Source organism: Lactuca virosa, chromosome 7 (assembly GCF_052849685.1).
Source record: "Lactuca virosa cultivar CGN04683 chromosome 7, Lactuca_virosa_CGN04683_v6, whole genome shotgun sequence".
NCBI lineage: Eukaryota > Viridiplantae > Streptophyta > Magnoliopsida > Asterales > Asteraceae > Lactuca > Lactuca virosa.
The window spans coordinates 23,321,436-23,334,754 of NC_136432.1; the positions used below are offsets into that span (position 1 = coordinate 23,321,436).

At 31.0% G+C, this 13,319-nt stretch overlaps 1 protein-coding gene across 1 annotated transcript; it reads right to left on the reverse strand.

Annotated features, from left to right (window-relative positions):
- Positions 1-9,040: 9,040 nt before the first annotated feature.
- On the reverse strand, positions 9,041-12,792 carry LOC145126471 (uncharacterized). Its single transcript, XM_079061834.1, has 7 exons — positions 12,706-12,792; positions 11,776-12,658; positions 11,504-11,682; positions 11,347-11,422; positions 10,482-10,617; positions 9,303-10,365; positions 9,041-9,208 (listed from the first exon to the last, which is right to left on the reverse strand). The coding sequence occupies exons 1-7, from the start codon at positions 12,790-12,792 to the stop codon at positions 9,041-9,043; spliced, it is 2,592 nt and encodes an 863-aa protein (XP_078917960.1).
- Positions 12,793-13,319: the final 527 nt, after the last annotated feature.

A 13,319-nucleotide genomic window follows, 5' to 3' on the forward strand; every position in this document is an offset into this window, starting at 1 on the left:
ATCCTAAAAAAAAGGGACCGAAAAAGCCCAGCTCAAAACTGTCTGGGACCGGTCTGCTAATGCACACCTCTATTAAACATTACTGTTAGTACAGATTTTATGACACCTTTTGTTGAAAGTATTAAAGTATGTTGTTATTTGCAAGAATGTCATAAAAGAGAGTTTGGTTGTTGTGTATTTTGGTTGTGGAACTTTTTGTGCAAGTTATGTTTTGTAAAGGACTTAAAGGGTATCTATTCAAAGTAAAGGGGTTGCAGCTTGGTTCTTTGATACTTGATGTGATATGCAGACTTTTTGGTGGATCGGATACTAAGTTTGATTCAAATTGTACCCGTGTTTGACCTGTAATGTTTACCTGATATATATATTGTTGTAACTGTGTTCATTTGAGTATTTTCATACACATATATAGTTTGTAGCTCTCGTTTCTTCTTCTTCTTCGTCTTCTCTCTCTCTCTCTCTCTCTCTCTCTCTCTCTCTCTCTCGTTGTTTTCTAGATTAGGGTTATTGTTTCAGGTTGTTCAAGTTCCAGGTTTTGTTAGAGTCTGTAATTTCTTTGTTGTTCTAATTCTTTTCTGTTAAATGCTTGAAAGTTGAGTGTAATTGCAGGGAGGTTTGATTTGCAAGTTTTTGTAAACCATCTGGTTCTTAATAAAATAGGGAATTGTTAATGTTGTATTTTTATGTGTTTGTTAACATGGTATCAGAACGGATTTAGTCATGCTTAGTGTTTAGATCACGTTCGTGTTTTTGTTATAGATCGAGTTAGGGTTTTCTCATATCTAGGTCATTTAGTTTCTGATCTCGTTGTTCTTTGTCGATCTGTTTAGATATGGTTAAAGCTGTGTGTTTGTTGATAAGAACTCTCAGTCGTCAACACTTGTTCTGAGGGATTCTCTTCAAATTGCGTTCGTTTTTTGAGTTTCGTTTCAGACATCGTCATACTCTTAAGAGTAAACGTCAGCTTAAGAGTAAACGTTAGGTTTCATTGTAACATCCTCATTTTCATGGCCAATTTAAAACTTTCTTTATATGCAGAAAAGTCCCAAACTTTTGGAAAAAGTTTCAAAAAAGTCATAATTTTTTTTTTTGAACAGAAAAGTCTCATTATTTTGAGAAAATCATATAATCTGTCATTTGCTGTTCATATATAAAAAATGACTTTTTCGTTAATTTGGACAAAGTGTTAAATAATCGGGACTTTTCTGTTAAAAAATACTTTTAGGACTTTATTAAAATATTTCCCAAAATAACGAGACTTTTCTGCATTAATCCCCTTATTTAAATCAAAGTATAAAACTTAATGCATAGCAGTGTCGTTTTTTTTTTTTTGAATTTTGATTTAAGAATGTTAAGCTTTTACAGATCTGTAAAGAGTTCTTGTGCCTTTACAAATCTAGTTGATCTTGTGGCTTACAAATCTATATATAGTTCTTGTTCTTCAAGATCTGGAAAAATAGAATGTTTTGTTCTTCATATTTGAAAAAATTATGTTTGAATTCATCAAATTGTGGTGGTAGTTCATGAGGTTTTTAGAGAAGAAGAAATTGAAGAAACAGAAAGATGAAATGTTGATAGAATGGTAATTGTGGCGGAGATTTCCGACAGATTGTGGCGGTGTCCGGCAGATGACGGTGGCTTTCGGCAGCTTGCAGTGGTTTCCGGGGACACAATGGAGAGAGAGGGAGAGAGAGAAATAGAGAGCGACGGAGGGATTAGTTAGTTTTCTATTTTTTTTATTTCAATCAAAAAATTAATAGAATTAATGAAAACTGAAAAAGAAAAAATGAAGGGCAAAATCGTCATTATAAAAAAGTTCATAGCAAATTGGACCAAAATCGCAACAAATTGAAAAGTTTGGACCTCTGGTGCTAGTCCAAACCTTTTTGGACCAAAGTGGCAATTTTCAGCTAACCATAGGGACCATTTGTGCAGTTTAGTCTTTTGAATAATAGTTTTTTAAAATAATTAGCTGACAAAATTGCAAAAATGGTCCCTATGGTATGCAATTTTTTGGGGTTTTGGTGCAAACCACGAGTTTTTTGGGTTGGTGGTCCTTTTGACCATGTTTGCTTGTGATTTTGGTCCCTCGCAAAACTGAAAAGACTAAAATGCCCTTTCTGATATATTTTTTTATATTTTTTCTATTTAATTTAAAGGAAAAAGAAAATAAATAACTAATTTGGGCCCACATCTCTCTCTCTCTCTCTCTCTCTCTCTCTCTCTCTCTCTCGTTGAAAGTCAATGAATAAAAAAAGAAACTGCAAAATTTCTTTTCCCTCCTGATCAAATAGTGATATACACTAAAATGTTTAAAAAAAAAACTTCATAAACCCATTCACCACCTTCACCTCCATGTTTAGACTTAGTGGTTATAAAAGAAACCTGCATTCTCATCACTAACACCACCACTACATCATCACACCTGCACCACCATTACCCCGGCATAGACCCACCACCGGTGACCTTTGACCACCGTGAACCACCCTCAATCACCCACCCTTCACGTTCTTTTTTTTCCTTCTTCTGTTCCTTTCCTTCTTACACTGTCAAGCACAACCACCACCAAGAAGGGGTGGTGATGTTGTTGTAGTTGTGCCATCGAGAACCACCAAGAGTCGCCACCAGCCTCCACCATTTGTTTTTCCCTTGGGCTGCCAACGCAAACCACCACCACCCACTACAATCGTTGTTGTCGGAAACACCTTCCCCGACCTCCCTCTCATCCCCAACTCATAGTTTCCGTAAAGCAGGAGCAAGAACGAAACGACAGGAGGTCGCCGGAGCTCCATCACCTGCCTACAACGCTAGCCCACTTTACCGTCACCACCCGCTCCCACCTTAGTCGCTGCCACTGTGAGGACTCCAATCATCGCCAACCACTGATTTCGATCACCACCAACTCCTCCTTCCTCCCTTGTGTCATTCTCGTCGAGTGTAACTCGAAAACGAAGCAGCAAAAGCCGTCGGAGCAGCCTCTGCCACTATGTCGCCGCTGCTGTGGAACACCGCCGCCGATAGCTGCTACTTCCGCCGACCATCTCCGACCGGCCCGTCGAGTGTAAGTCGAAAACGAAGCAGCAAAAGGGGTCGGTATTTTAAGAGATGAGAGAGAGAGAGAGAGAGAGAGAGAGAGAGAGATAGATAGATAGATAGATAGATAGATAGATAGATAGAGAGAGAGAGAAGTGGACCCACTTTTATATTTATTAATAATAACAATTTTAAAAAGTAAAAGAAAAATGAAAACTAAATTCATTAAGGGTATAATAGTCATTTTAGTTTGGACAGGGACCAAAACTGCAAGCAAACTAGCTCAAAATGACCACCAACCCAAAAAACTCGTGGTTTGGACCAAAACACCAAAAAAATGCTACCACAGGGACCATTTTTGCAATTTTGTCTAATTAGTTCAATGTTTTATTTAAATATATTATCTTATCTATGTTTTTATTTTTAATTATTATTATATTTATCTTTGTGAATTTGGAATTTTTATTTTAATATTTTAACATTTTGTTTGAATATTTTAGTTAATACAATATTCTTTTTACGTTTTGTTTAAATACAAATACACTATTTAATGACATTTTTTTCATGACGTTCGTTTTCTAATTATATAGGTGTACAAACAATAGTAAGATTTAAAAAATAAGATATTATTGGATTAGAAACTAGTTTATTTAATCATCTTTAATAAATTTTCTCATTGATTATCTTGTTTAATTTTTTATATTAATTTTATTCTACAAGAATAGATTACGTTTCTAATTATATAGGTGTACAAACAATAGTAAGATTTAAAAAATCAAGATATTATTGGATTAGAAACTAGTTTATTTAATCATCTTTAATAAATTTTCTCATTGATTATCTTGTTTAATTTTTTATATTAATTTTATTCTACAAGAATAGATTACGATCCAAACAAAAAAAATCAATGTCGCAAAATTGAATTAAACTATTAGTTACGATTACAATGGTCATGAATATAGACAACAAGATGTAAAAAACATTAAAAGAAATATTCGAAAAAAGCCTTAAAAAAATTAAAATGTTTATTCAAATAAAATGTCAGAATATAAACTAATAAAAAATTAAAAAATATATTCGAATAAAACGTTAAAAAATTAAATCTATCGATAAAAAAAATTAATGATTTTTTAAATTGTACAAAGATAAATAAATAATTTAAATAAAAAATTAAAAAGAAAAAAAATAATTTAGTCTAACAAACTCTTTTGGATTTTACTTTTATTAATAATAATAATAATAATATTATTATTATTATTATTATAATTTATATATATATATATATATATATATATATATATATATTAAATACGAACAACTATATATATGTTTATGAGTGTGTTTGTTTAAGAACGATTGCATTTCATATATTGTTTAAGGATTACAAAAAATCAACACAATATAGACCATTCAAAAAAATAACACATGAATTATTCGTAATATATATATATATATATATATATATATATATATATATATATATATATATATATATATATATATATATATAGGAGGGTTCAATTGAAAAAAAAAATTGTTGAGAATGAGGAATCATTCTCAGCCACACATTTATTTTGCCGCAAAACATTTAGGCGTACCGTCGGAAATGGATAACGGATAAACATGTGTTTCCCAACCAAACATGTGTTTCACAACCAAACATGTTTCCTTAAACTATGCTAATCATTACCTTAATATACATAAAAACATATTTTTTTTTGTTTTTTTTATTTTTAGAAAACCATTTTTATCGAAAAAATATTTTAAATATATCAAAATTCATAATTTTTTGATCTGTATAAATAGACATCCATATTGATATAGTTTTAAAATAAAATAAAAAATTTATTTTTTTTAGAGTTTCAACTCTCGTTATTCATAAGTGAATAAAAATCTATCAGATTTTTATTATAGTACATTCGTTATTCACTTATGAATAAAACGTATGCTTAATTTTTTTTTATAGTTTAAGTATCGTTCATATATGAATATGACACGTAATAAAGTTTTTCTTACTTAAAATATATTTTTTTACATCATCTTTCGTCATATATTATATTTATATATGAATAAAATGTGTATCAGTTGTCGTTATATTTTATATTCATATGTGAATAAAACATTTATCAGATTTTTGTTACAGTTAATTTGTTATTCATATATGAATAAGTAGTATAAATAATACTTAAACTATAAAAAAATTAATTATATATTTTTATTAATAAGTGAATAACGAATGTACTGTAGCAAAAAACTGATGCATTTTTATTCACTTATAAATAACGATAGCTGAAAATATAAAAAAAAATTATTTTATCTTAAAAGTATATCAATATGGATGTCTATTTGTAGAGAATAAAAAATCATGAATTTTGATATATTTAAAATCAGTTTTCGATAAAAATAGCTTCTTAAAAATTAAAAAAACGAAAAAAACTATGTTTTTGTATATATTAAGATAATGATTAGTATAGTTTAAGGAAACATATTTTGTTGGAAACACATGTATATTCTTTATCCATTTCCGCTGGTACAACGAAGGTTTTTGCGGCAAAAATAAATGAGTGGCTGAGAATGATTCTCCCATTCTCAACCTTTTTTATTTTCTCAATTGAACTTACCTCTATATATATATATATATATATATATATATATATATATATATATATATATATATATATATATATATATATATATATTCAAATCCACAATTATCACATCAAAATGAGTGGAAGTTTTCTTTCATCATTAATGCATTTTTGCTCGTTTTTCAGCCACGTTACATATATCGTACTATTTCACCTTTCCCATCTCGAGAGTCGATTATGTCACTTCAGCTTTATGTGTAAAGGTATCAAAACAAAAGAAATTTATAATCATTGCATAGATTCTTAGTATTTTGTTTTATTTCATTTTATATCCCAAACCAATTACATGCTATCTATAACCAATTGAATTATATATCTTTATACGTCATTTCAGTGTTGCAGCTATCATTTTCCAAAGCTTTTTTGTAGTATATGATGAAGGGATGAAGACGAAAATGATAATGGGGTTAATTCCATTTTTAATTTATTTCCAAAATCGTTATATCATATCTGCATACTTAAATCAAAGTAGCAAATCAAAATATGTGATCAAGACAAAACCCAAAAGGCCAAAACCTAAAACCCAAAACACAAAACCTGTAATAATAACAAGAGCAAAACCTTTATGGGAATGGATGGGCAAAACCTTTTTTGAATGAATTGATGAAAATGAAGATGTTGACCAAAAATCCACCAAATCATTCCACCATCATTAGTAGGCAGGGGTGTTTGTGGTGTAGTTTAGAATCAAAACCGCACCGCATATTCGTTTTGAAAAATTTCGGAAACCACAATATGCGGTGCAATTTTGGTACGGACAGTTTGTACGGTTTGATGACACCCCTAATTTTAAATACTCTTATTTACTTTGTAAATCTAGAAAATCAAATCTATAAGTTTCCTTAAATTGGAAAATGAATCCAGCAAAGCTAGGTAGTGTTATTATAGTAAACACTTAGGTGTTGTTTATTTTTTCTAAAGAACCACTTCTGATCACTTATTGTTGCGCCGCACAACACACGCATAACACTTAGTCTTTTGCAGTTGTTTGTCTTTCACAAGACTTTCGACTTAAAAATTGTTGTGTGTGTGCTGCGTGGCACAGTACTAGACCCTCTGCTTCAAACTTCTTTACACCTTACTTTAACTTATTGCAACAGCGCAACACACACACAACACTTGACCCTTCACAGTTGTTTGTTTTTCAGAAGACTTCTAACTTAAAAATTATTGCACGTGTGCTGCGTGGCGCAACACTAGACCCTCTGCTTCAAACCTCTTCACACCTTACTTTAACTTATTGCAACAACGCAACACACACACAACACTTGACCCTTCGCAGTTGTTTGTTTTTCAGAAGACTTCTAACTTAAAAATTATTGCACGTGTGCTACGTGGCGCAACACTAGACCCTCTGCTTCAAACCTCTTCACACCTTACTTTAACTTATTGCAGCAGTCTACAGAGGTTAAAAAATAAACAAACTTTTTTTATTACATGTTGCAGTCGTTTGGTCCCCCTCTTCTGCTACAGAGGGTTGCAGAGATGGTCCGCAGACTTCAAGCATTTTCGCTTCGAAAAAATAAACAACACCTTAGTAATACATGATATGCTGGCAATCATTCAACGAATGTAATCAAAGTTAAACAATTTTAATAATTTGTATTTGAAACATATTTTTTTCAAACGTTCTGCTTATAATATTCCAAAAAATAACTATACTTTAAAATTAGTCCTTTATTATAATAGTTTACTTACACTTTTAATCATTCAATAGATGTTTATTATATATAGGGTGAACATGGATAGCAGGTACTCGTTTTTGGAATCGGAACCGTTGGTCTTGCAACCAAAACATGGTTTTGTTTCCGATTGCTAAAAGTGGGAACCGCCAATGACCAGTTCTGATTTCCATTTTTTAGAAATCGTTACCCGTCGGGTAACCGCCGGAACCGATTCTGAAATTAAAATTTAAAAATACTTAATACTTAAATGAATTATCCGTAACAACATTGATGACTAAGATATTTTTTAAGACTATCTAATTGGGTCTCGAAAGTAACATGCTAATAAGTCATATTTACAATTTTTTTTTTCCAAAACAAATGGTCAAATGTAAATGAATGCATGATAGTAAAAAAATTTGAACATATGTGGTTGTAATATCTTTTGAAAATATATGATGTTCAAAAGAAACATGAACACACAAGATTGCACAACATCAACAACTTTTATTGATTAAGAACCAGTTGGTTTTCAAGAGAACTTACAATCAAACCTCACTACAAAGAATCACTATGCACTCTACAATTAACCTCACTACATAAACACTCATCTACTCTACTCTCAAACCAAAGAAAAAATTAAGAACAGAGAATGAAGATTAAGAACATCTGACCCTAATAACGAGAGATAATGAATAATTGTGTGAAGAAAGTGTGTGTGTGTGTGTGTGTGTTATATGTTCAGTTTACACCCGAAGCACAATATATACATCCAAATATAAAATCTGGATCAACCGCTAAAACTTGGGTCGGGTATAACTCGCGTGTTTCTCACATTTATCACATTGCCATCCCCAGTCCAACAGTTATAGCAAATTCACACAATAAGCCCTCCTGCACCAAAACTTAACATACGCAATATACAATCTATACAAATATTTAACAAAATAAAATAAATATTAAAAGGATATAAAGAATTATAAGTTTAGAATATTTAAACCACATAATTCAACACCCCTCCTTAAACTTATAATTCAAAACAAGCTTAACACTTGTTCTGAAAAGGATCAACAAGGCCTAAACTTTTACAAATCCATTCATGCTGAACAACACTTAAGGATTTAGTAAAAATATCAGCCAAGTTAAAATCTAAACTAACTTTATAAACTTCAACAACTCCTTTAGATACCCTGTCCCTTATAAAATGAATATTCACATCAAAATGTTTGGTTTTTTCATGAAACACACGATTATGAACGAGTTTTATTGCTAACTCATTGTCACAAAAAATAGGAACAAGTGTTAGATCTTTCAAACCAACATCAAACAATACTTTTAAAATCCACATAATTTCACAGGAAATAACACCAAGTGCTCGATACTCAGATTCAGTAGAGGAACGTGAAACAATATCTTGTTTCTTGCTTTTCCATGAAACAATAGTATCTCCAAGAAACACAACATATCATGTAACTTGGATACTAAGAATTTAGCCCAATCAGCATCAACAAAGCTTTTCAAATTTAGATTACCTTTTGTAAAAGAAAAACCCCTACCAGGATTAGACTTCAAGTATCTAAGTAACCTTATAGCAATATTAAAATGAGATTTTCTTGGTGAATGCATAAACTGACTCAATACTTGTACAACATATGAAATGTTTGGACGTAATGGTCAGGTAAATAAGTTTTACAACTATTTTTGAAAAAGAACAATATTCTGAACAAGAACATCATTAACATCAATTCCTTCTCCTCTGACAACAACATCATAGTCTAAAGGAGTTTTTATAGGTTTACAACTTAACATTCCAAATCCATGCAATAATTCAATACAATACTTTCTTTGACACAAACCAAACACCTTTATTTATATCCACAACTTCTATTCCAAAAAAAAAGAACTTTAATTTTCCTAAATCCTTGATTAAAAATTTAGATTTCAAAAAACTTTTAACTTTGTCAATTTCTCCAATACAATTACCACTCAAAATAATGTCACCAACATAAACAAGTAAAACAACATTACCATTAGAAGATTTAACAAACATCGAAAAATCATCCATGCTTTGAACAAATCCAAACTCAAGTAAAAAAACACATAATTTTTCATTCCATTTCTTGGGGGCTGGTTTCAGCCCATATAAAGATTTTAGCAACTTACAAACCTTGCTATTACCTTTATCATTATAACCAAGAGGTAATGTTATATAAACATCTTCATCTAACTCACCATAAAGAAATGCATTATTAATATCTAGTTGATATAAATTCCAATTAAAATTGACTGCAAGAGAAATAACAATTTTGATAGTAACCATTTTGGCAACAGGTGAAAAAGTTTCATCATAATTTATTCCTTCCCTCTGGTTATATCCCTTAGCCACAAGACCAGTCTTAAATCTTTCTATTTCACCATTTGATTTATACTTTATTTTATATACCCATTTACAATCAATGGGCTTCCTATCAGCAGGTAAATCACAAATTTCCCAAGTTTTATTCCTATACAAAGCTTCAATTTCTTCATTCATGGCATTTACCCAATTAGAATCCAAAGAAGCCTTATAATAAGATTGTGGTTCAACAGTCTTATTTAAATTTGTAGCAAAACACTTGTTATCAAAACTAAGAAAAGAATAATTAACAGACTTTTCAATTTCATATTTATATTTGCCTTCTATAAAAAAATCATTAAACTTTTGAGGAAATCCAGACTTGGGATTAGATTTTCTAACACTTAACAATTGAGAATATGTAGAAGTAAAATTGTTACTAGTATTTTCCTCACAACTGCCAGTGGGTTCAGATGCAACTAACTCAGGTTGCAAACCAGAAGTCTCACAACCAAGAGTACCTTCCTGAATAGGTATAGTTGCATCTAGACTAGAACTACAATCAATACTAGAATCAGTTGCACTTGATGATTGATCAACTACTGTATCACCATGGTGATTATCACAACTCAAAACCCTACTAGTTTGATTATCATCAAAATTTTCAGAAAGTAAAATTTCATCACTGGAAAATCGGTCCCAAGGGTCATTCTTATTCACAAAGGTTGACTCAAGAAATTGAGGAATTTCATTTCATTTAGAAGCCAACTTAAAAGGAAAAACTAATTCATAAAATTTTACATCCCTAGAAAAGAAACAAGAACCATTATCAAGACTAAATAACTTGTAACCTTTTTAACATTAGAATAACCAATAAGAACACATTTTTTAGAACGTTGAGAGAATTTATTAGTATTATTCAATTTAGTAGCAAAATCTGAACATCCAAAAACACGAATTTTATCAAACAAAGGAACCCGATTATAGATTAACTCAAAAGGAGTTTTAAAACTGAAGATGAAGTTCTATTTATTAAAAAAACAACAGTTAAAATAGAATCTCCCCAAAATCTTCTAGTCAAACCAGCTTGAAACAAGGACCTTTCTACATTTAGTAAACGTTTATGCTTCCTTTCTACCACTCCATTTTGATGTGGAGTGTCTATACAGGAAGTCTTATGAATTATCCCTTTATTTTCAAGAAAAAATTTCATTTTTAGATTAATAAATTCAATCCCATTATCAGACCTAACAACCTTAAGCTTAACACTAAACTGATTTTCTTTCTAATAACAAATCAAATTCATGAAAGCAACCAAAATCTTCATCCTTAGACTTCATCAAATAGACCCATGTAGCTCTAGTAAAATCATAAACAATGGTAAGAAAAAACCTAAAACCACCAATAGCAGCAACTTTATAGGGTCCCCAAACATCTAATTGAACAAGTTCACCAAGACTGAAGGACTTATGTTCCCTTAAAGGAAATGGTTCCCTAGTCTGTTTAGCCTTATGGCAAACATCACATGGCATAACTGACTCACTATCAAAATTCAAAAGAGGTTTCAAAACATTTAAATCTTTATCAGCTGGATGTCCCATCCTATTATGTCATGTTAATTTTGAGACAAAACATTTATGACTATTAATTATAGAATTAGACCTACCTAACAAATGATTTTCAAGATAGCAAAGATCTCCAAATTCTTTACTAGTCTCCACAGTTTTCATCGACAATGAATCCTGAATGACATAGTTATTTTCATCAAAAACAACTTTGCATTTATTTTCTTTACAAAATTTATGAACAGATAAAAGATTTACATGAAAATTAGGAATAACAAAGACATCAGATAGTAAAAATGAATCTAAAAGATTAATGTTTCCAATCTTATCTATTTTTGCAGTAGAACCATTAGGATGGTCTACTCTTAGATTAAGTTTGGAAACATCAACCACATCAGTAAGTTGTGATTCAGAAGCAGTCATATGTTGACTTGCTCCTGAATCAACAACCCATTTCCTCTTATTAAAGAAACCATTATTACATATCATACCTGCCATATTAGCATTGACAATTACATCTTCTGATTAACCTTTCTCATGAAGAAGAGACATTAACTTTGAATATTGGTCACTTGTTAAGAAATGATGATCAGATTTATCATAAGAAAGTGCAGGAATATTAATATTTTCACTAACATGAGAAGCAGTACCATACACAGATGATGACTTATTAAACTCAGACTTAGGTTTGAAATCCTTAGGATAACCAATGAGCTTATAACACTTTTCAATGCTATGAACTTTAATCCCATAATTTTTACAGATCAGACTTTGATTTCTACCCTCAAACTTTTTACTATCATTAATTTTACCAACAAGAGCAGAAGAGCTTTGACTTTTATTAGACAAAACATATACATTCCCATGTTTTTTATTAGACTCTTCTCTGGACACAATAGAAAAAGCAGTTTTAACATCAGGTAAAGGTTCCATTATAAGAATATAACTCTTGATCTGATTATAGGAATCATCAAGACCACTAAGAAATTGTACAAGTTTCATGAGTTTAGAATGATTTTTAGTCTGAGTAGCAGCTTCACAAGTGCAATCAGGACACTTACTTAACCCATCAAACTCCTTCCAAAGACCATCCAATTTATTAGAATAATTAGACACAAACATACTACCCTGAGTGAGATTATTAATTTGTTGATGAATATTAGAAACAACTGAACCATCAGCCTTATAATAGGTTTCACAGAGCTCATTCCAAACATCCAAAGCAAACTCAGAACAGGCATGCCCAATATAAATGGACTCATATAGAGAATTAAGAATCCAAGAACATACAATAGCATTTACTCTATCCAATTTAAGGGATCTAATAGCATCCTTATTATCTTTTATTTTAGTTCCTTCAATAAACCCTTGTTTATTTCTATCTTTGATATCGTCATTGAACTTTTCCAAACCCTAAAATTCTTAGTACCAAGAAGTTTGAAACTAATAATAGTTGTCACAGAATTATCAGAAGGATGCAAGTAAAGTGGATCATCAAAGTCAATAACATCATTCTTACCAGAAGATTCTACTGGTGTTCCAATCATGATTGAAAAACAATCAAGGATAACAGATAAATCAGGAATCTAACACCTAAGCACACGATTTCACAAATAGTTTCTATAAAACAGACAAGATTCGTAGCACATATAAGGCCAGAGCAAGCTGGTTTATAGACATGGAATTATATGATCAGAAGATAACTGATAAATCAAGAACACAAGAAGAAATACAGAAAGAAGCGTGTGAAACTTACAGAGATCCACAAATAAAATGCACAACAAGCAACAATGTAGTTCCGATGAATCTGAATATCAGATTCACCCCTGAACATAAAATGGCATTCAAATGCAAAAACCAACACTGATTTTAGAACCTTGTTTGCGCACACTTATTGTTGACCGTCGTGATAATGTTGACTGTTAGGATTAACAAATAGTTAACCCAAATCGTTTACTAATAACACGGTCGTTTACTCTCAAGTGTATGACAAGAGAACAAATAGGTTGGTAACCACCAAACCCTAGATCTGATAACAAATCCAAAAAACTAAACCCTAGATCTGATAACAGAT

Coding starts and splice junctions, on each gene's coding strand:
- LOC145126471 (XM_079061834.1), bottom strand. CDS start 12,792: ATGATTGGAACACCAGTAGAATCTTCTGGTAAGAATGATGTTATTGAC. Junction 11,683..11,775: donor GTCTCTTCTTCATGAGAAAG/GTTAATCAGAAG, acceptor TTGTTGATTCAG/GAGCAAGTCAACATATGACT. Junction 9,209..9,302: donor GTATTGGAGAAATTGACAAA/GTTAAAAGTTTT, acceptor ATATAAATAAAG/GTGTTTGGTTTGTGTCAAAG.